This window comes from Panicum virgatum, chromosome 5K (genome assembly GCF_016808335.1).
Source record: "Panicum virgatum strain AP13 chromosome 5K, P.virgatum_v5, whole genome shotgun sequence".
NCBI classification, from domain to species: domain Eukaryota; kingdom Viridiplantae; phylum Streptophyta; class Magnoliopsida; order Poales; family Poaceae; genus Panicum; species Panicum virgatum.
The window spans coordinates 61057298-61079003 of NC_053140.1; the positions used below are offsets into that span (position 1 = coordinate 61057298).

A 21706-nucleotide genomic window follows, 5' to 3' on the forward strand; every position below is an offset into this window, starting at 1 on the left:
CGTGCTGTCCGCATGGAAGAAGATTTTTGGAGCTGGCTCAGCAGAGGAGGTCGAAGCGCAAGCGTGTCGAGAAGGATTGACTCTTGCGGCCGAGTGGACGTCGGGTCCGATCATCCTTGAATCGGATTGTGCGGCCGTCGTCAGCTACCTGGTCAACCCAACGTCCCAGCGCTCGGCTTCGTATTTCGTCATCAGAGAAGCCCTAGAGGTGGCCGGAAGAGTTCCCGGAGTGGAGTTTCGTCATACTGGAAGAGCTTGTAATAGGTTAGCACATGAGTTAGCCCAGCTGGCCAAAAGGCTGAACCATAGTGCAGTTTGGCGTGAACGCTGTCCTACCAGCGTCGAGCACTTAGCTGCTCAGGATGTAAACACTTAAGTTATTCAGTAAAGCTCTTCCTTTTCGCAAAAAAAAAGGAGAGGTCAAGGGTGGTGGCGGCAGGGTAGCACGCGAGTGCGATGGGGCGGCGAGCGGCAGGACGAGGCGGATGGACCGGGAGGCCTACTTGTTAGCGAGTCAGCTGGAGGAGCGTAAAGGAGAAAAATATGAAAGGTGAGATTTGACTAGCTTGTTGAAGTGTACCGAAATATGGCAAGGGAATCATGACTAATTGGATAGCTAAATGAAAATACAGAGTGAGATTTACACTTTTAGAGACTCTTGTACCCAATTCATTGCTTCTTGGCATCTACCCGTCCTGCATGTGCCTAATATATCTGCTTCCAATAATCCCGGATTGGGAGCTTTGCAAAATATTTAGGCACGAAAAACATCAAATACCTCCAACAGTGGTCCTATATTCAGTTGCCGAAAAAAATTTGAATATGTCATTCTGTGGTCCTACATCAAATCCCTGTTTGATTTCCATTCTAGAAATTCTAGAATGGGTTTAACCGTCTATTATGGGTGTCAAACAAAGTTAATTTACAAAACTAACTCCATAACCCCTGCACTAGGGACCATAACGAGCATAATAAGGTTTTTGACTGTGTGATTAAAGATGGTACTGTAGTATTATTGTAGCTAATCATCAATTAATTACTGTTATTATATTCGTCGTGAAAAATTACACTCATTCCTAAAGAAATTTTGCAAATAGACTTTATTTTTATTTAGTACTCTATATATGTGAGATTTTTTTCTCGAAAGAAAGTGCGTTCTAGGATCTTAAAACCATCCCCATGCGTCCTACCTGTTAGTCTTGTTCTTATCCATTTGCTTCGTCCTCCATCCCTCCTCACGAGATTGTCCTTCCTCTCCCTCTCAACGAGCTCTCTCTCTTGCTTGCTGCTCCCTCTTCTCGGCGAGCTCTTTATCCCCTGCTCCTCTTCCTCTCTCGATTGCGGCTCACCAGCGCGCACGGAAAGATGCGTGAAGTGGTGAAGGCGTCGGGCCACCAGCGCGCACGGAAAGATTGGGAGCTCACGGCTGCGGCGGAAATTTGGCTCCAGATGCTGCTGGAAATTGGGAGCTGGGATAGGTAACTGTTGGAGCCTGAATTTTAGCGTTTACTCCAAAAATAGGATTTTTGGATAATATGATTGGGTATTGTTGGAGATGCTCTGGCCCAAGCTCTGCTGCTGCAACTTTGTGTGATTCCTTTGGTCATTGGCCCTGTTTGGTTCCTGCACTGGGAGTATTAGAAAATTTTGACCGCTAATTACGGTGTTAAATAAAGTCAGTTTACAAAACCAACTCCAGAACTCCCGCGCTAGAAACCTTAAAGAATTTAATGAAGCCTTTGGCCGCGTGATTAGATGATGGTTACTGTAGCATCACTGTAGCCAATCATAAATTAATTATCATCATTAGATTCGTCGTGAAAAATTATACATATTTTTTTAAAAATTACAAATAGATTTTATTTAGCACTCCATGCATACGAAATTCTTTTCTCGGTTTGTGTCCACTAGAAAAACCAAACAACCCATTGTTACCTGCACGTCGATCCCTCGTGCGGTGATGATCCCCACGTTGCCGTCACATTCCTGAATGATGATCCCCACGTCTCGTGCTAGACTGCTAGATGTGACATTTTTTTTTTGAGAACTGCTAGATGTGACAATTGACTTGTACTAGTCAGACAGTACGTCCAGGTGTCGATGAAAAGCCCAATTCCGATTCCAACGACCACCGTTCCTTCAAGTCGGCCTTCCCCAGCCTAGCCTGCAGGCCCTCCGCCGCCCTCCGCGCCCGTCCAGGTAAATCCTTCGTCGATCGCAACTGCGCCTCTCTTCCTTCGTCCTCGTCGTCGCAGTGATCCATCTGGACCTCCATCTATCGGTTTCTTCCTCCTACTCTGCAGAATCTCGGCAGGCATTGCCGTGAGCCCTGAAATCCAAATATTTTCTTCCTTCCCTTCCTCGGATGATGGACACCCTTGTTCATCCGGTTTGTCTCGGGTTGGCTCGCTGAACGCCCACGTTCAGCCCGCCCCTGGGGACGAGGACGATGTAGAGGAGCACAAGAGCAGGAGGCGGCGTTGGGGACAGAATGGAGGGGCGCAATTCCTCGCAAAGATCTGTTGATAGCCCAAACCCATGTAACAGAAGGTATGCATGTTCTTTGCATCCCCAATTTCGCCACCACTGGATTGGTTATTGTGGTCATGGATCGCATTTCTTTCGCATTACATTATGTACCAACTCGATCCACAGAAATGATGTGCCTCCAGTTTGGCCATCTCACAATCTGATACGCCCATTTCCCTCTTCTAGGAACGTGTCTGGAAAGCCTACGAGGCCGGATTCTAATGACCATGGCCTTCGCCAAGGATCGAAAGCCTGCGGAATGCCGACCAGGATGGATTCCAATGACCCGCACGGCGATCGCCAAGGCTTGAAAGCCTGCGAATTGGCAGCCAAGATGGATGCTGATGACTATGGCGATCGTCAAGGCTTGAAAGCCTGTGGATTGGGGACCAGGGTGGATAGTACTAAGGACCATGGCGATTGCCAAGGCTTGAAAGCCTGTGGATTGGGAACCAGGATTGATGCTAATGACCATGGCGATAGTCAAGCCCTCAAAGCCTGTGGATTGGAAACCAGGATGGATAGTGCTAATGACCATGGTAATAATCGCCAAGGCTCGAATGCATATGGAGCTTCAACCACGATGGATGCTAATGAATACGGCGCTCGACAAGGCCTGAAAGTGTGTGGAACGGCAACCAAGACGGATGCTAACGACTATGGTGATCACCGAGGCTTCAAAGTCTGTGGAATGATGACAACCAAGCCAGATGCCCATGATCATTGCAGTCACCAAGGTTTATTACTACCTCCTCTTTAATTGCTATATTGCTTCTTTTGTAAATTGTAATACTAAGTGATTTCATGATATTTATCAGGTCCGATCAAGCCAGCTGACAGATTAGATCACCTTCTCAACCAACCAGCAAACAGATGTTGTGCTGACTGTGGTGCTCCAGATCCAAAATGGGTGTAAGTATCCAGCAATTCTACTAATAGGTTTTTTCGTTGCAGCATTTTATTTTCATTTATGCAATCACTTTGAAAAACATCACATATCGGTTCACTTGACAGAAGCATTGAATTGCATATTCCTATTTCTGCTTTACTAAACCTGAGCTGGAAAGCTAAAAACATAAAAAGATCAAAGTGGGCCATAGGTCATAGGTGAGCAGCCTTGTATCAACCTGCTTCCACCAGGTCAATTCCTAGATCTTGCTTGCATTGGGTGCCAATCTCCTCCTGGCCATTCTGTTACTCACATATAGGCCAATGTGACAACTTGATAATGCTTTGTGTTACTGATCTTTTCGTGCTAGAAATATCTTTTTTCTTACTGCCACAGTGAACAACCTAAGTAATAAAAAAAAACTTGACCTGCGGGGGGAAAGAATGCCCCCACGGCATTGAATTAAGAAGAAGACCTTCTCACACAGGTCAAGAAAACTCCCGAACCCCTGTCCCCACCCATACATAGTGGCCTGTCACCTTGTGAGTTAGGCCGGACCCCAAACTATGCTTTGAAAATGGGAACAGGCGAGGGGATTTTTTTTTTGTGCAAAGCGGGAGTCGAACTCCCGACCTGGAGGTTCCCATCTTGGACATCTACCAGCCGGGCTAAAGCCCCTTTGCAACAACCTGAGTAATGCATGTTACTAACTCCTCAAATGGTTTTGATGTCCACAGATCAATGACTTTTGGTGTTTTCATTTGCATCAAGTGTTCAGGAGCTCATAGAAGTCTTGGAGTACACATATCCAAGGTAAGCCATGATCTTATAGCATTCTATTATGTCACTCACAGCCATTTGGCCTCTTGATGAGTTTCATAGGTGTGCATTGCCAAATCATTAATATAACATTGAGATTGTAGTCACTAAATGTATTCAAGGAAAAAGCTAAATATTCTGACTACCTCTGTCACTTGTAGAAAGTTAAATGTACTGCATGCTAATCGAGAGAGAGAGAGAGAGAGAGAGAGAGAGAGAGAGAGAGAGAGAGAGAGAGAGAGAGAGAATAGATCACCTCATATCATAGCAGAGAAAGGGAGAAAGAGCATTTGGAAATCTACTCTTAATAAAGCAGGAAGAATATATGGTACCTGTAAGAATTATATTCTTGTCCAGCAATTGCGGCGGTTTCAGTCCCCGCCAGCAAATGTCAAACAGCAGAGCATATGTAACTTCACCTTGTGTATTGTCTAACTTATGGAGGTAACACATAGATTTGTTTCAGAAAGTACTTTGATAATATTATAATTTGTAATTCTGGCTGGTTTTTGAAAAATATGAAAATAATAATTTTTGCTATGTTCAAAATGCCACATACATTGAGAGAGGAGGATGCCGTTTTTCAGGCAATATAATTTTACGAAACCAAGTAGATAACTGGTCTTTTTAAGGGAAGAAGGGTAGATATTGGCTAGGCGCAGCAACAGGAAGATGTAAATTGTAATATATACTCCTTTTATAAGAAGTTACTTCCTGCATGGTTTTCACCATGAAGTGCATGAGTTCAGTGAGAGCAACAACACATTGGAATCTACCTTAGTGATTTGAATATTCATTGCTGGGGGATTGACCTCAAATATGTCTATTCAGGTGGTTTCAGTGAAGCTAGATGAGTGGACAGACGAACAAGTTGATCTTTTGGCAGATTCAGGTGGGAATGCTGCAGTAAACATGAGATACGAGGCATTTATGCCTGAAAACTTCACGAAGCCAAGGCAAGATTGTTCAGCAGAGGAGCGCAGCGATTTTATTAGGTCTACATTAGCCTATCAACTTTTCATTCTTTTGATGTCTTATTATGCGACACCTTTGCCGGGACTACATGATCTTTCGCCTTCATATCTGCATACGTGCAGGCGAAAATACGAGGTTCAACAATTTTTGTCTAGCCCGCAGCTGTCATACCTTCCACGACGCAACGACAGACATAGTCACCAGCACCATAGTGGTTCAGGTCGACATGGTTTAGGCCATTCTTTCAAGAACAGCTGGAGGAGAAAAGCAGAACACGAGCCGAAAGCATTAAAGAAAACAGTACGATCGATATACTCCGATTCATGGTTAACTCTAGTCTACTTTATTAAATGTTGAAAATCATTTGACTCAGATCTTTTCTGTCTTGTAGACGGACTTGGGTATGGTAGAATTCATTGGGTTGATGAAGGTCGATGTCATAAGAGGCACAAATCTAGCTATTCGTGATGTGATGTCAAGCGATCCTTATGTTATTATTAACCTAGGACACCAGGTAAGCAACTCCGTTCGCCAAGAATGCATGCTATAGGTATGCAGATTGCAGAGTTGTTTGTTAAGTTTCATGATTCTCAGCTCCTTTTCGTGTTTGCAGACCATGAAAACGAAGGTGATAAAGAGCAGCTTGAATCCTGTATGGAATGAGAGGCTTATGTTATCGATACCTGACCCAATACCGGTGCTTAAGCTGGTAAGTAACTTTTGCTGTTTCTTCGATCAGGGACATAGAACATCAACGGGACATGCATGCTGCTTACCTTTTGTCACCAGAGTAATATGTGCTTGAAACCTCCTGACAGCAAGTCTTGGACAAGGACACGTTCACCACCGACGACCGGATGGGGGAGGCTGAGATCAACATCGAGCCACTGGTTGCTGCAGCCAGAGCCTATGAGGCCTCCACCATCACAGATACTGCCCAGCTTAACAAATGGATGGCAAAAGATGGCATCTGGATCCCGAGGGACAGTGCCATCTCCATCGTCAACGGCAAGGTGAAGCAGGTGGTCACTGTCAGGCTTCAGAATGTTGAGCGTGGCCACCTTGAGATGGAGCTCGAGTGCGTCCCTCTCACTCAATAGCTGTCTGCAGAAAAAAGAAAAAAAAAAGAGGGTCTCATAGAATTTTGCCACACAACACAGGCACACGAACAGGAATTCAACCATGTAAAGTTGGGAAGGAATATAAGGATGTAAGTTGTGACTTGTCCTGGGGAATGAGCGAAAGACCATTTTAGCACGACCTTGCTTGGTTTCAGGGCTTGTTTATTTGGTAGAAGTCCAGCTTCACTTGATTTGTGTTCATGAGCCTCTGTTTGTAACAACCATCAAAACTGCTGCAAATACTTTAGAAAAATGGGGGAAGAAAGGCGATTCTGTGCTGTATATGTGTGGTCAGTGGACAACAAAACAAGATATAGAGTACCGTGCCCATTCCTGTTGAAGTGCGTGTCCAGTTTTATTTGGTGCCTATCCTGGAATCAGGCATCTATAATTTGCAGTTTCTAGTTTAAAAAAAAATGCAGTTTCTGCTTTATCTAAGTATCTAGTATGGAGCAGGCATTGCTTGCGTGATGTCCGGAATAATCCGCGGGAGCTTTTGCTTTTACCATTTGATAATGCAAGCTACGCGTAGCTACCCGTTGGACTTTAGCCATACAATTCAGCGTCAACATAGCAGGTGACTGCCTGACTGGTGTCATTTTCTGACGTGCAGTCATATTGAACGTTGTTTCTCAAGAGCATACTTAAGATAATCCACCAGATGCTTTCATCCAACAAAGAACACACAAAGTACTTATTTACACAATTGCATGCTACTTAACCGGACCTTTAAAAAACTATGCAAGAGATCAGCCAGAACTCGATCGTCGAAATCTGCATATTGGGTTTGAGTTCACCTGATTCTCTATAGAAACTGATTTCTAATAGAAGTGATACGTGTGGCTCAAAGCGATTTTCTGTTATAAACTCTTAAAATCAGGATGGAGAATCAATTTATAGAATTAAGAGAAGCTACTTTTTTTTTCCAGCTCCCAGTCTCTTAGTTCATTTCACCGAATCACTTTCTAGAATCAGTAGACAATCACTTCTTCTGCGAAGGGATTATGTGAAATGAACTAAGAGGCTGAGAGCTTCTGCTGATTCTATGAAGCGATTCTCAATCATAATTTTAAGAGTTTAGACTAGAGAATAAAAAAGAATCACTTCTCTTAGAGAATCGGTTCCCATAAAAGATCAGAATCACATAGAGCACTACCAAACACGCCCTTAAATGTAAAATGCGGAGTCAGCAAACAATTGGAGTACACTGCTGATATAAAAGCGTTGTTCAAACGGCCACTAAAAGGGGTTTCATTGAAAGTTGAAACGCCACTAAAAGGGGTTTCATTGAAAGTTGAAACGCATTTGCATTTTTCACAATTGAGAACTGCAACGTCTCTGGGACATATTATTCTCTCATCCTGTCCGTCCATCCAAAGCTCCGGGGCCACCGGCAACGGCATCAATCGATCGCTCTCCCCCTCTTTGCGTTTGGCGTTGCAGCAATAAAAAAAGGGTTTTTTTTATTCATGCCATTACAATTTTCTAATTTCTGAAATATACCATTACAATTCACCTATTTTGAAACTTGCCATTACAATTCTTCGTTTCTTTGAATCGTGCCATTTTATACGTCTTTGATGCCCTTAGACCCACTTGCAGACCCTCGTATTTTCGTATGGCCCAAAATACCCCTACTGCTTTTCTCCCTACACTCACTGACGTGTGGGGCCCACACGTCAGCTTCTTTTTCAACCTCCTTCCTCCTCCAACCTTCTCTCCATGCGCTGCTCATGCAGTTCACCTTTGCACCCGGACACGCCGCGCGCACCGCCGGCCTGCTCCCCCGCCGAGCGAGCGCCCCCTCCTCCCGGTCGAGCACCTCCCCCGCCGGGAGAGCCCCTCCCCCGCCTGGCCTTGCGCCCCCGGGTCGCCGGGCGAGCTCGCCGACGCCCAGGCGCGGTGCCTTGGCCCGTGTGCCGTGTGCGGCTCGCATCCAAGGAGACGCACGAAAGACGCTAGGCTCGCTAGGCTCACCTCCATCCTTAGCATGTTGAGGCACTTGTGCTGCGGGGGAGCCATTGCCGAGGCGCTTCCTCGCCGGGTGCGTGGCGTGCGACCTGGGAGGGGGTGCGCACCGCGTGCGCCGTAAGGGGCTACCTCCACACGCGCCCTCGCCGGAGGCCGCTGCAGCGGGCGCCCTCGCCCGGGGCCGTTGCTCCCCCATGGGGCGCCGTCGCTTGCTGGGGGGATGTGGCACCGCCGCTCGTCGGGGGACACTGCGCCGCTCCCTCGCCTGGGGCACGTCAGGCACCGGCGCCAGAAGATCCCTCGACGGAGCGCACCTCCTCGCCCTCCTCCCATTTTCTAATCTGAGATAGAGAGAGGAGCGTGAGAGAGGGGGGAACATCGTCGGTGGTGATAAGGTCGAAAGCCTTGGGCGTCGGCGAGCTCGCTCGGCGGCCCGGGGGCGCAAGGCCAGGCGGGGGAGGGGCTCTCCCGGCGGGGGAGGTGCTCGGCCGGGGAGCAGGCCGGCGGGGCGCGCGGCGTGTCCGGGTGCGGAGGTGAGCTGCGGGAGCAGCGCATGGAGAGAAGGTTGAAGGAGGAAGGAGGTTGAAGAAACTGATGTGTGGGCCCCACACGTCAATGAGTGTAGAGAGAAAAGCAGCAGGGGTATTTTAGGCCATACGAAAATACGAGGGTCTGCAAGTGGGTCCAAGGGCATCAAAGACGTATAAAATGGCACGATTCAAATGGCACGATTCAAAGTAACGAAGAATTGTAATGGCAAGTTTCAAAATAGGTGAATTGTAATGGCATATCTCAGAAGTTGGAAGATTGTAATGATATGAATAAAAAAAACCAATAAAAAGGCCAGCACCCCCTCCCGCTTCAGCGCCGCCGCCGCCGCCCCGCCGTCTGTCTCGGTTTCCTTTCGCCCCCAAACCCCCGCCGCCGCAAAAACCCTAGCCATGGACGCCGCGGCGCTCGAATCCCTCATCCTCGACCTCCACGCCATCGAGGCCGTCAAGCTGGGCTCCTTCGTGCTCAAGTCCGGCATCACCTCGCCCATCTACCTCGACCTCCGCGCGCTCGTCTCCCACCCGCGCCTCCTCTCCGCCATCGCCTCCCTCCTGCACGCCCTCCCCGCCACGCGCCCCTACGGCCTCGTCTGCGGCGTCCCCTACACCGCGCTCCCCATCGCCGCCGTCCTCTCCGTCGACCGCAACATCCCCATGCTCATGCGCCGCAAGGAGGTCAAGGCGCACGGCACCGCCAAGTCCATCGAGGGATCCTACCGCGCCGGCGACACCGTCCTCATCATCGAGGACCTCGTCACCAGCGGCGCATCCGTGCTCGAGACCGCCGCCCCGCTCCGCGCCGAGGGGCTTGTCGTCGCGGATGCCGTCGTCGTCGTCGACCGCGAGCAGGGCGGCAGGGAGAATCTCGCCGCCAACGGGATCACGCTGCACTCGCTCATGACGCTCACGGAGGTGCTCGCCGTGCTGCTCAAGCACGGCAAGGTGACCCAGGAGAAGGCGGAGGAGGTGAGGCAGTTCCTCGACGCAAACAGGAAGGTGGCCGTCCCGGGGGTGCCTGCTAAACCCAGGGTGTTTAGGAAGCCATTTGAGGAGAGGGCGAAATCTGCCACCAACCCTGTGGCCAGGAGGCTCTTCGAGGTGATGGTGGCCAAGCAGAGCAACCTGTGCGTAGCTGCAGATGTTGGCACAGCAAAGGAGCTCCTTGAGCTGGCCGAGCAGGTATAATACTTTATTGGGTAATATAGTAGTTTTGGACTTCTCCTGTTGGCTGATAGAGGGCTCAGACTTAAAACACTTCAATCTGAATAAGACATGAACCAACTCGTACTACTGGAAACACATAATTGGCTAATATTTCATTATGTAATTGAGATAAAAAAATTTCATTCGAAACACGAATTGAGGCCTTGTGGGCACATCATTTTGCAATAGGCACTCATTTCAGCTCATGAACTGTTGAATTAGGTTTAGGTATGTGAAACTACTTGAAGTGACTGTGCTACAATATGTCCTTAACATTTGGCATTGTGAATGGAGTGTTCTAATTCAATCACTATGTCACAGAATTCTGTTCTGTCAGTTTATTACATGTCTTTTGGACACGCTAAAAATAGTAAAACCAGATTTAGAAGTAAAAATCTTTGTGTCTTGCCTGTTCTCACATTTTCTTCTGGAACAATGACCATTTTCATGTCCCTCATTTTATCTGTTATGCAGATTGGTTCCCAGATTTGCATGTTGAAAACCCATGTGGATATATTATCTGATTTTACACCAGATTTTGGCTCCAAGCTTCGCTCGGTATGTGCTCTTATGATGCAATCTTGGTTCTGTTCATTCATTTTTTTTGTGTTTTACGTATACTACTACTATTATATGGTATACATGATAGTCCCGATCCATATCTTAAGTTTAGTGGTTTGTATAGATTATATGTAGGGTCTTCTATGTCTAGCATAATCATAGCTGTGATGGTGTCACCTATCTGTCATTAACACATCCAGGAGTAGGCACTATGCCTTTTCCCCTAGATTGGGAACATGTGGCAGCCCTTCTTCTGCTAGATGTTGATTGCTTTGCCTTGCCCTACTCCCATTTGCTATTTATGCATCTTGAAGGAGGATCTGGTGGTGGTGGGGATTGTGGAGACATTATAGGGGGAAGTGGAGAGGATGAGGAGCCAAGGCAGTGCTGGTGGCTGGTGTTATTAGGGCACAAGAGGGATTGTATGACTTAAATGGGCTAGGCTTTTTGTATAGTGGCCCAATTAGTGGTGTTATATGCTCTATTCTTAAAGCGTTAAGGCGAGGCACGGCGAGCGACCCCGTCTGCAAGGCGAGGCGACGCCTAGGCGGACGCCTAGGCGAGCAAGGCGACGCCTTACCCCTATGCCACAAGAAGGAATTGAAAAGAAATAGGAAATAAAAAGAGTAAAAAAGGCAAAGAAGAGGACAAGGTAAAGTCTGCTGCCCAGCCCAACAGTTAGGCCCAGCCCAACAATAGCATCTCCACCCATCTCCACCCTCCAGAACCCTCTCCCACTCGTTCCTCATCCGCGCCGCCGGCCCTCTCAGCTCTCCCTCTCCCTTCGCGCCGCCGGCCCCAGCACTCTGCCCTCTCAGCTCTCCCTCTCCCTTCGCGCCGCCAGCCCGCCGTCGCTCCTCCGCCCGATGCCGCCGCCGGCCCGCCCTTGCTGCTCCGCCAGACGCCGCCGCCGGCCCTGCGCGACACCACTACCGGACCCGCGCGCTGTCGCCAGGCCCTCGCGCCGCCGAAGCTCGTCGGCGCTCCCTCTCCCACCTTCCTCACCATGCTCAGGTAGGCCGCCACCCCCTCCCTCTTGTTCCCCTTCCCCCGCAGATCGTCGAAATCCTTCCCCTCCTCTTCCTCTCCCTCCTCCCTCACCCTCCCTCTCAGTTTGCTTCTCTTTTGGCATGGCGTCGGCGGACGCCTTGGATTTTTGAGCGCCTGGACGCCTAGGCGACGCCTTAAGAACCATGGTTATATGTGCTCTATTTATGTGAATTAGGTTGGCGCTCATCTTTGTTTGCACCACCCTAGGTCACTGACTGGCCGGAGTAAAAATGCAAATATCGGCAGGATTGTCTTTGTTCATACTGTTCTGTTAGGTTGTATGTTTATTTTTTGGCAGTGATAAGAAGTTTCCTTGACCCATTCAATGCCCTCACTGTCATGGTTTTCATATTCCTTCCCCTTAGTCTACCTTTTCTGAGACCAGATTTTGGTTGATAAACCACCATTCCACCATAACAAAGATGCTTGCCTTTTATGAAATACTGGCTTGGCTTTTTTTACATGTATCCTCTTTATTTAATTGATTTTTAACATTTTTTTGAAGATTGCTGATAAGTACAACTTTTTGATCTTCGAAGACCGCAAGTTTGCTGACATCGGGAATACAGTAACCATGCAATATGAAGGGTAAGAAAACAGGATTAGTTTTTTATATATATGCAATATTATAATATTTACCTTTTTTTACTTTGGTTCAGAGGAATATTCCGCATATTGGACTGGGCTGATATTGTTAATGCGCATATAGTACCTGGACCTGGAATTGTAGATGGTTTGAAGCTGAAGGTATCTTATGCTTTATATATACTGCTTGCATGAAAACTATTAATATTGACTTAAAAAGGAATAAGTTGATGTTGCAGATGATAGTAGCTGAATAATTGTAGCGCTCGCGGACTCACGGTAACTGTTGTGTTCTGTCATTGAAGGGTTTGCCTAAAGGAAGAGGGCTACTTCTGCTTGCTGAAATGAGCTCTGCTGGCAACCTTGCTCAGGGAGATTACACTGCTGCAGCTGTAAAGATTGCTGAGCAGCATCCTGACTTTGTAATTGGGTTTATATCAGTAAATCCTGCATCTTGGTCAGTAGCACCATCAAACCCAGCACTTATCCATGCAACCCCTGGAGTTCAGCTGGTCGCTGGAGGAGATTCTCTTGGGCAACAATACAACACTCCTCAAGCTGTAAGTATAACTGTGCTTATACAATTAGTTTGGGTGCCTGTTGGTCTATTGACATGTCTTGAATTGCTAAGTTTTAAGAAGTTTTTCAGAGTTACAATCTTCATTGCAACCTTTAAAGCATCATATTGTGTTGGCGGCTGTTGATCACAATGTTTTAATCTTTAAAACATACCGTTATAGAAGACCATTGGAGTAATATGTTCTATTTGTGCGCAGCTTGAAATACGCTGTAGTCTTGATAATGACGTTGAATGGACTTAGCTATATAAACAATAATTTTGCCTTTCCTTCTATGGTTTATTTATGAAAAAAATGAGGCTTTGTTTCCCTGTGACACGAGTAAGAGCTGATATGTTTATCTGCAACTTGGGGTTTGCAATCCAGGTCATAAACGTCAGAGGCAGTGATATCATTATAGTGGGACGCGGGATTATCAAAGCGAGCGATCCTGCTAAGACGGCATTGGAGTATCGCCTCCAGGGGTGGCAATCCTACCGCACCAGCTTGTTGTGAGCGTATTTAAACACCCCCCGAGTATAAGGGTGTAATGCAACTGATGTGTAACAATAAGAGCATTGTCCTCGTCGCTGCTGCGCTCCATGCCCAGTAAATGGACACGCATTGTCTGCTAGTTGCTAGTTCAATAATAACTTCCGTAATGTTGGTTCCGTTCTTGCTGCTTGGGTTTGGTGTTGTGATGCCTTTGCTGCTGGGTCAGACAGTCACTCTAGCTGCCGTAGACTCCTGCGCCACCTGTGCTGTGCAGAAAAATTGCACGAATCCAGCTGGTCATGCTTGTTCGCTTCCACTTGCTTAATCATGTGGTGGGAGCGATGGTCATGTCTGCTTGCAGTGGCCGCGGACTGCCCTGCCGCCGCCGCGATTGCCTGCGTCGTCGGCACGTGCTGGGAGAGCGCAATGCAACTGAGGCAGCAGCAATCGCTTTGACTAGAGAGCGCAATGCTCTTCCTTCGCCGCCTTTCTTCCCCATCAGTCGTCAGTCCTCGGCTTGCATTTCAACACCACCCATGTTCCACTGACGAGGAAAATGCTCTTCGCCGCCCGCCTTTCTTCCCCGTCAGTCGTCAGTCCCTAGCTACTAGCTAGCAGTCGAGACATGGACGCCGCCGCCAAGGAGGCCCTGATCCTCGACCTCCACGCCGTCGAGGCCGTCAAGCTGGGCTCCTTCGTGCTCAAGTCGGGGATTACCTCCCCCATCTACCTCGACCTCCGCGTGCTCGTCTCCCACCCGCGCCTCCTCGCCTCCGTCGCCTCCCTCCTCCGCACCCTCCCGCCCACGCGCCCCTACGACCTCCTCTGCGGCGTCCCCTACACCGCGCTCCCCTTCGCCGCCGTCCTCTCCGTCGCCGCCTCCGTCCCCATGCTCCTCAGCCGCTACGATAACAAGTCCATCCAGGGCGCCTTCACCGCCGGCCAGGCGGTGCTCATCGTCGAGGACCTCGTCACCAGCGGCGCGTCCGTGGTCGAGACCGTGGGCCCGCTCCGCGACCAGGGGCTCCTGGTCGCCGACGCCGTCGTCGTCATCGACCGCGAGCAGGGCGGCAGGGAGAACCTCGCCGCCAGCGGGATCACGCTGCACTCGCTCATGATCCTCACGGAGATGCTCGCCGTGCTGCTCAGGCACGGCAAGGTGACTAGGTGAGCGAGGACAAGGCGGGGGAGGTGAGGCGCTTCCTCGACGCCAACAGGAAGGTGGCGGTGCCGGGGGTGCCGCCGGTTAAGCCCAGGGCCGCCAGGAAGTCCTTCGCCGAGAGGGCGGGACTAGCCATCAACCCCATGGGGAGGAAGCTCTTCGAGACGATGGAAGCGAAACAGAGCAATTTATGCGTTGCGGCGGATGTTGGGACAGCTAAGGAGCTCCTTGAGCTTGCTGACAAGGTATCTATGCATACATTCTGGGCACTGATTTTTTTTTCTTTCTGTTGGCTGGCACTTGCTACTTGCTAGAGAAATTAGTTAGAATCTAGGAGTACCTCTGAAATTTAGTATTAGATTCTACTCTTGAGGACCTTGACTGGTATAGAGATGAGAATCCTACCTGAATGTGGTTTAATATAATCCATGTGTTCTTTGAGTGGCTAAAAGAGGCAAAATTGGGGGCTGTGTGAATACCTCTATATGCTTCTCTGGTCAGTTGGCACCCTTTCTTCCTTATGAACCGATTCAACTGGTGTCAGTGATGGTGCCATGCCATTATTTCTTCTGCAGACTATTTCATCGAGTACTGTTTTATTTTTGCCATCACAGCTTCCCCGTTTTCTTAAGATGCTTTCTGTGTTTGGTTGCAGTTAGTTCCTTTCATGTATCATGTCTCGAGGTGTTGCAGTTCCTTCATTGAGCTGGCCTAGATTGTAAAATTACTTTGCAGCGTCATGTGCTGTTCATTTACACTGCCTTTCTATATGCTAACAGTAAATTCACTTGCTCAATGCTTTTGATTATGTTATGCTTCTTTTGGTGCTCATTTTTGGATGTTTCATTCCTGTTTAGACCTCAATTTTTAATTTGGTTATCCGATTCTCATGTAGGTTGGTCCGGAGATTTGTATGCTTAAAACTCATGTTGATATCTTGTCTGATTTTACACCAGATTTTGGGGTCAAGCTTCACATGGTATGTTCTCTTAAAACAGGACCTTTCTATTCTTCTCTTATGTTTTATTACTGAGAGTTGCACAGCTTATTCTTTATTTCATTGATTCTTAACATTTTACTGAAGATTGCTGAGAAGCATAGCTTTTTGATCTTTGAAAACCGCAAGTTTGCTGACATCGGAAACACAGTAACTATGCAATCTGAAGGGTGAGAGAAAGAATTATAAAATATTTCCTTCTTTTCCTTTTGTGAATTTGTGTGACATAATTAGTTGTTTCTTGCTTTGTTCAGAGGAATATTTCGCATATTAGACTGGGCAGATATTGTTAATGCTCATATAGTTCCTGTTCCTGGTATTGTCGATGGCTTGAAGCCGAAGGTACCTTATGACTTGCACACTACAAGCCTTGCAACTATTAATGAATTAAAGAAAATAAACGAGTCAAAGATAATGAGTAAATGTTTCTGGCATTGAAGGGTTTGCCTAAAGGAAGGGGGCTACTTTTGCTTGCTGAAATGAGCTCAGCTGGCAGCCTTGCTTGTGGAGAGTACACTGCTGCAGCTGTAAAGATTGCCGAGCAACATTCTGACTTTGTAATAGGATTTATCTCAGTGAATCCTGCATCTTGGTCAGCCGCACCATCGAGCCCAGCATTTATCCATGCCACTCCTGGAGTTCAGATGGCAGCTGGAGGAGATGCTCTTGGGCAACAATATAACACTCCTTATTCTGTGAATCTGCTTGTGTTATTGCAATTTGTTCGTGTGATTGCTGGAGTGTTTTGTTCAAACATCCTATCTTTAATCCTTCACAAATTTTCACTTAGGAAATTAGTTATATGGTGGTACCAATTTTCGAGAATTTTAGAGGAAGCAGTGGCACTGGCACCACTTCAAATCCTGGTATCAGTTTGACCATATGAAAGTACATCAGAATATACTGACTATATGCATTATAATATATTCTTAAATTGCAGAGTACTGCTAGATTAAGGATGGAATGGAAGCTGTGCAGTACTGTAAACAAAATTCAAGATATTGTTTGTTAGTATATATCCCTTTTGAGCTCGCGACTTTAAAATAGTATGTTTCCTCTTTATCCATATTATAGAAGACTGGCCAAAGACTTAATGTAATAAGAGTAGCTGAGTTGTTTTTGTTAATTGAGTCGTACGAGCCTCTGAGACGAGACTGGTGTTATTAAAAAAACTAAAAAAAGACAGAGTAAATTTCTTAGCTGACTGCATTTAACTGAAAGTCTGTAAACTGTACAGCACATCCGGACACATGCATATTTTTTTCCTCTACACAAACTCTACACATGCAATGGTGCTTGCATCATAATCTTTTGTTCCATTTTCAATCCTGGTAATGGTACTTGTTAATTTAAGTGGAAATACTTTGGAAGGAATTTCGATTGTCTTCGCTTGGGTTTGAAAACTCCAGCCTTTTTATTTTCATGGAATTCACCTTTCTACATGCATTCCTGACTTGCAACACTGCGTGATACAGGTCATTAATGATAGAGGCAGTGATATAATCATAGTCGGGCGAGGGGTTATCAAGGCCAGTAACCCTGCAGAGACCGCGAGGGAGTATCGCATCCAAGGGTGGCAGGCATACAAATCCAGCTTATCTTGAGGATATGTAAGCAACACTCCAAATGTTACCAAAGGTCACTCAGATGCTTCATCTGCCCCTCATGGCTACGTACTAGCGGAGTAGCAGTTAACTGATTTTCAGTGATGTGTCTGACTGTACCTCGCATGATCTGAAATAAGGGCATCCGGAATTGCAGCCGAATGTTCCATATATATGCCTCTTGTCGAGTGGTTGTGTCGATTGGAATTATGTTCATCAATTTCATATCATATACTCCCTCTGTTCGAAATCATAGGTCATTTTAAAAGCTAAAATGATCTATGATTTGGAACGGAGTGAATATTTCACATTCACAAACAAAAAAATTATCACGTATTTTGTAGAGTTATAAAATTATCACATATCAACTTGGCCTGGAATGCTGTCCGCGCCGATGTTCGAAAAGGTGTAGTATTTCACACGAATTTCTGGGAAAAGTTCATCAGATTTTCTGTGTTCTTTCTAGCTCGATCGACTGGCCCTCCCGCCTCTTCCTGATCCGCACAGGGAGTCCGCCCTTGACCCTCAGCGTCACCGTCATCTCGTACGGCGGAGGCGCCTCCATCCTCGCCGGCCGCACCGGCTCCACCGCGAACCTCCTGACCACGGCAGCCGCCGCGGCCTTCATCTGCACGTAGGCCATCTCCTTGCCGAGGCACGCCCGCGGGCCCGCGTGGAAGACGGGGTACCTCGCCGCGTCCACCGCCACGAACTCGCCGCGCCCGTCGAGCCACCGCTCGGGGCGGAACTCGCGGCAGTCGCCGCCCCACAGCCGCGGCATCCTCCCCATGGCGTACGCGCAGTAGTCCGCGAACCAGCCGGCGCGCACCGCCGTGCCGTCCGGCAGCACGTCCCCCGCGGCCGCCACCCGCGAGTTGATGGGCACCGGCGGGTACAGCCGCATCGCCTCGGTGATGGCGGCGTGCAGGTAGTGCATCCCCTTCACGTCGTCGTAGCCGTCGCCGTCACCGTCGCTGTCTCCGTGGCGCGAGCAGGCCTCCTCGTACACGCGCCGCTCGCAGCGCGGATTGGCGGCGAGGAGCCAGAAGAACCATGTCAGAGCGGAGGACGTGCTGTCCTTCCCGGCGAGCACGAAGCTGACCACAATGTCGCGAAGGAACCGGCGCTTCGCCTCCGGCGACTCGAACATGGCACCGAGCTCGTTGTCTTCCTCCATAGCCGCCGCGAACCGTGACAGCAGGTGCTGCTCGTCGTCCTCCCCGTGCAGGTGCAGGTGCGGCCGCTCCTCCGATTCCACCACCATCGCCATGACGTACTCGTCGATGATGCCGATGGCCTCGCTGAGCCGCCGCTCGCTCCCGACGCCAGCGAGCCTCATCGCCTTCCACACGAGGGTCGTCGGGTGGAACATGCGCGTGAAGGAGATCTCGACGGCGTCGTCGAACGCCCTGAAGAAGGCCTCGTGCCGGCGGCGTCCATCCCCCGCTTCGGGTGCCTCGAGCAGCAGCGTCGAGCTCTCGACCCCGAACGCGACTTTGCACATGCTGTCGAAGGTGAAGCGCTTGAGCACGTCCTGCAGGTCAACGGGCTCGCCGGAATCCGCGGCGGCCGAGAGGAAAGGCAGAAGCCGGCGATGCAGATGGGCCCGGAGGACGCGCCCCGAGAAGTGGCGCAGCGAGCGGGATGAGAAGGAGTAGGAGGCGAGCTTGCGCTGGAGGCTCCAGAGGCGGCCGTCGGCGAGGAAGAGTCCTCGGCCGAGGAGGTCGGCGAAGGGGACCGCGAAGCGCGCGCCCTTGACGTAGTTGGGGAAATTGCCGCGCAGCAAGTGGTCAACGACTTCCGGGTCCGCGGTGGCGACGCCGCTGCCGAAGCCGAGCGCGCCGCGCACCTCGATGGTGGATGCTGGGGCGGCGGCGAGCAGGTCGGTGGTCCAGTCGAGGAAGCGGTGGAAGTTGCGGATGAGGGGCACCGCGTTGCCGAGGACGGGGTTTGGGTAGGGGCAGCGGTTGCGGCGCCTCGCGCTCGCCGCAGACGCGCGGCGCCGGAGGCGCAGACGGAGAAGGATGGCGACGGCGAGGAGGAGGAGGAGGAGCGGCACGACAGCGGCGTCCATGGCGCGAGCACGTGGTTGTGTCTTGTGTGGCCGTCAGTGGCCTGCTGGCTGCTCTGCTCGTCGTGTCAATCCATTTGCAAACCCAAAGCTTCGCTGTTCACGGCCGGCGACGCTCTGACGTTGACTTCTTGAGACGGACGCCGAGCCGAGCTGGTGGCAGGCAGCCCACGGGTGTTTTGTGGACGAGCCGAGCTCGATGAGCAGCTAGGAGCCGCAGGTGACCGCCACAGCTCCGGAGACCACGCACGCGTCGCCTCCCCCTCCGGCCTCCCAGACGGTGCGGGCCCCGCGACCGTGACCAAATCTCGAGGGATCAATATCGCTATATACACTTTTATATAGCATATCAATATGGCTATATACCGTGACAAAAGGTGAGGGGCGCAGGGTTGGGAGGAGGGGATTTGCAAAAGTGTGATTACTCAATTTAAGGGCGGTCAATTAATTGTAAAGTTACTTAATTTTTCATGTCCTTTGGATGTTGATCCGGTGGTTCAGATTGAAGTTTGCACGGTTTGTACGGAGAGGTTAGTTTGCACCTGATATATTCCCTTCTAAAAATGTAAATAACAATGTGTGCTGGTAATATACGTGAATACGGTATTTCTATCAGTAAAATATGTTAGAATACCGTATAAATACGATATTTCTCGAAAACGATCGGAAGATCCTCAAATCATTTTCGTTTTCACTTCCATATTATTTTACTATTTTCGTTTTTGTTTTTTTATAATTGTTTTTATTTTCATTTAACTTTAAAAATCGATAAAATTTCGAAAATGGTCATCGAAAATCGAAAACTACCATTTTTGTTTTCATCACTAATACGTACGCTCTCCTGATGAAACGCGTACAGTTTTGGGCTCATCGACTAGAAATAATTAATGTGCAAAGCATTAATAATACAACATGACCGTATCCTTTGTATACTAGAACACTTCAAGTTCTGAAACGGTTTAATCATTCGTGAGCGAAGGGAAATATTATGAACAGACAAGACCAATATAATTGATGCTGTTGGTGTAGCATCCGTTCGTTGTTCAAATTAAGCAGTCTGTAATGCTTATTGCATTCTTCAGACAACCATACACTCGATCTTGTACATTCATCAACATTACAATGCCACGGAGGCAACCTTTTTTGATATATAATAATGCGTTATTGCAAGTACAATGGTATATATGGGAAAAAGTGGTACATGATCGCCGTTGCATCCATGAAACTGTGGACGAGACGTGTAGTCCCATGATCCATATCGTAGGCGATAAGGCTCCGCCGTCGTCTATCAAAGAGGAAAATCACATTGCAATCCGGATGGATGGCAACCACGCTCTGCCCCTGCAGGCAGTCGGGATCATCCAGCGCCCTGCAGGCACGGTGCTTCAAGATCCACCTCTCGGCGCCGGCGCCGGCGCCGCCGTCCTCGAGAACGTAGACCGACAGGTCACGAGTGTCCGCGTAGAGCAGGCGGCGCTGTGACTGGGCGATCACGCCGGGGGCGCCGAGCGTTGCCGGGCACACGCGGGTGGCCCTCCACGTCTGGCCCTTGGTGTCCACCGACGCGACCACCACCATGCCGTTCTCGGTGTCGGTGGTGGTGAGGTGCAGGGAGCCGTTGAGGTAGGCGTGCTTGCCGGCGTAAGCGAGGCTGTACCTCCACTCGCTGCCGTTGAAGCAGGCGTTCTCGCCGGCGTAGGAGATGCGGTAGCTCCACTCGCTCTTCCTGAGAACCCACTCGATCGCCGGTCTCGGACGAGTAGATCCGCACCGCCTTGACGGCGGCGCCGCCGTACCGGGAACTGTACTGCCGCCGCCCGTCGTCCTCCACCAGCTCCAAGACGTGGAAGTGCGGGGAGACGGCCGGGTCGAAGGCCAGAGCGGCAGGGCGGGTGTGCTCGAGCCGTTGCTGCTGATGATGAAAAAAATCGAGGTCGGCAATGTGAACGTGATCCCGGCGACGACTAGGCTCCGGCAAGGGCACGGGGGGCAGCTCGACCACCCAGCCCTGGGTGGCGGGGTCGCAGACGATGTAGAGAGGCGGAGCGGCCTGCAGCTCGCCGTCGGAGCCGGGGCGGTGGCAGCGTAGGAGGAGGAGCCCGTTGCACGAGTCCAGCAGCTCCGTCCGGGTCCACGTGCCGCTCGAACAAGGCAGGAACGGGAAGGCTTGATCGAGGGACGGAGACGGCGAGCCTCCGCCCCCACCTCCATCGGGAGGGCATAGCAGGGCGGTGAAGCTCAAGTCCGTCGTCGTCACCGGCGCCAGGTAGCCGTCGCCGTGGACATGCTGGTAGAAGAAGAAGCCCGACGCGGCGTCAGTGTGCGCAAGCCTCCGGCGGCGGACAGGGCCTGAGATGAGATCGCGCCATGACCGGGAGACAAATTTGAAGCGGCGCAGCGGCCTCGCCGGCAGCCGCACGAGGATCTCGATCAACAGGTCGTCGCTGAGGTACGACGCGGGGTTCCACTGCCGCCGCTTCCGCCCGGCCATCATTATATTCCGAGGCACGTGAAATCGATCGCCGACGATACGAGCAGCGGCAAGAATGAGCGAGATTCTTTCTTG

The 21706-nt window shown here is 49.7% G+C and overlaps 4 protein-coding genes and 1 pseudogene across 8 annotated transcripts; 3 read left to right on the top strand and 2 right to left on the bottom strand.

The window, feature by feature from the left end:
- The first annotated feature begins 982 nt into the window (after positions 1-982).
- On the top strand, positions 983-6674 carry LOC120709255 (probable ADP-ribosylation factor GTPase-activating protein AGD11). 5 transcript variants are annotated; one of them, XM_039994811.1, is made up of 11 exons: positions 1201-1478; positions 2086-2199; positions 2304-2550; positions 2716-3266; positions 3348-3441; positions 4156-4231; positions 5069-5232; positions 5335-5512; positions 5604-5726; positions 5826-5921; positions 6031-6573. In XM_039994811.1, the coding sequence occupies exons 3-11, from the start codon at positions 2492-2494 to the stop codon at positions 6310-6312; spliced, it is 1623 nt and encodes a 540-aa protein (XP_039850745.1). In that variant the 5' UTR covers positions 1201-1478; positions 2086-2199; positions 2304-2491; the 3' UTR covers positions 6313-6573. The 5 variants fall into 5 exon arrangements, with proteins under 5 accessions (XP_039850741.1, XP_039850742.1, XP_039850745.1 ...); XM_039994808.1 differs by having other exon boundaries at positions 1198-1478; positions 2082-2199; positions 5069-5512; positions 6031-6615; XM_039994810.1 differs by having other exon boundaries at positions 2078-2199; positions 5069-5512; positions 6031-6615.
- A 2483-nt stretch (positions 6675-9157) lies between these two features.
- On the top strand, positions 9158-13488 carry LOC120709260 (uridine 5'-monophosphate synthase). The gene is made up of 6 exons (XM_039994815.1): positions 9158-10034; positions 10533-10616; positions 12175-12257; positions 12329-12416; positions 12560-12814; positions 13199-13488. The coding sequence occupies exons 1-6, from the start codon at positions 9246-9248 to the stop codon at positions 13325-13327; spliced, it is 1428 nt and encodes a 475-aa protein (XP_039850749.1). The 5' UTR covers positions 9158-9245; the 3' UTR covers positions 13328-13488.
- A 153-nt stretch (positions 13489-13641) lies between these two features.
- LOC120709261 lies at positions 13642-17242 on the top strand (annotated as a pseudogene).
- Positions 17243-17388: 146 nt separating this feature from the next.
- On the bottom strand, positions 17389-19257 carry LOC120709258 (cytochrome P450 94A2-like). The gene has a single exon (XM_039994814.1). It carries the CDS (start codon positions 19141-19143, stop codon positions 17512-17514), a length of 1632 nt encoding a protein of 543 aa, XP_039850748.1. The 5' UTR covers positions 19144-19257; the 3' UTR covers positions 17389-17511.
- Positions 19258-20301: 1044 nt separating this feature from the next.
- LOC120710326 lies at positions 20302-21631 on the bottom strand. The gene is made up of 2 exons (XM_039995953.1): positions 20937-21631; positions 20302-20866 (listed from the first exon to the last, which is right to left on the bottom strand). Exons 1-2 carry the CDS (start codon positions 21629-21631, stop codon positions 20302-20304), a joined length of 1260 nt encoding a protein of 419 aa, XP_039851887.1.
- Between the last annotated feature and the right edge of the window lie 75 nt (positions 21632-21706).

Bases quoted from the DNA above. Each gene is read 5' to 3' on its own strand.
- LOC120709255 (XM_039994807.1), top strand. From the start codon at position 2,492: ATGGAGGGGCGCAATTCCTCGCAAAGATCTGTTGATAGCCCAAACCCA. The intron at 2,551-2,715 runs GTATGCATGTTC...TCCCTCTTCTAG, and splicing joins CCAAACCCATGTAACAGAAG to GAACGTGTCTGGAAAGCCTA. The intron at 3,442-4,155 runs GTAAGTATCCAG...TGATGTCCACAG, and splicing joins GCTCCAGATCCAAAATGGGT to ATCAATGACTTTTGGTGTTT.
- LOC120709260 (XM_039994815.1), top strand. From the start codon at position 9,246: ATGGACGCCGCGGCGCTCGAATCCCTCATCCTCGACCTCCACGCCATC. The intron at 10,035-10,532 runs GTATAATACTTT...TCTGTTATGCAG, and splicing joins TCCTTGAGCTGGCCGAGCAG to ATTGGTTCCCAGATTTGCAT. The intron at 12,258-12,328 runs GTAAGAAAACAG...ACTTTGGTTCAG, and splicing joins GTAACCATGCAATATGAAGG to AGGAATATTCCGCATATTGG.
- LOC120709258 (XM_039994814.1), bottom strand. From the start codon at position 19,143: ATGGACGCCGCTGTCGTGCCGCTCCTCCTCCTCCTCCTCGCCGTCGCC.
- LOC120710326 (XM_039995953.1), bottom strand. From the start codon at position 21,631: ATGGCCGGGCGGAAGCGGCGGCAGTGGAACCCCGCGTCGTACCTCAGC. The intron at 20,867-20,936 runs GTACGGCGGCGC...GTGGGTTCTCAG, and splicing joins CGGCGGCAGTACAGTTCCCG to GAAGAGCGAGTGGAGCTACC.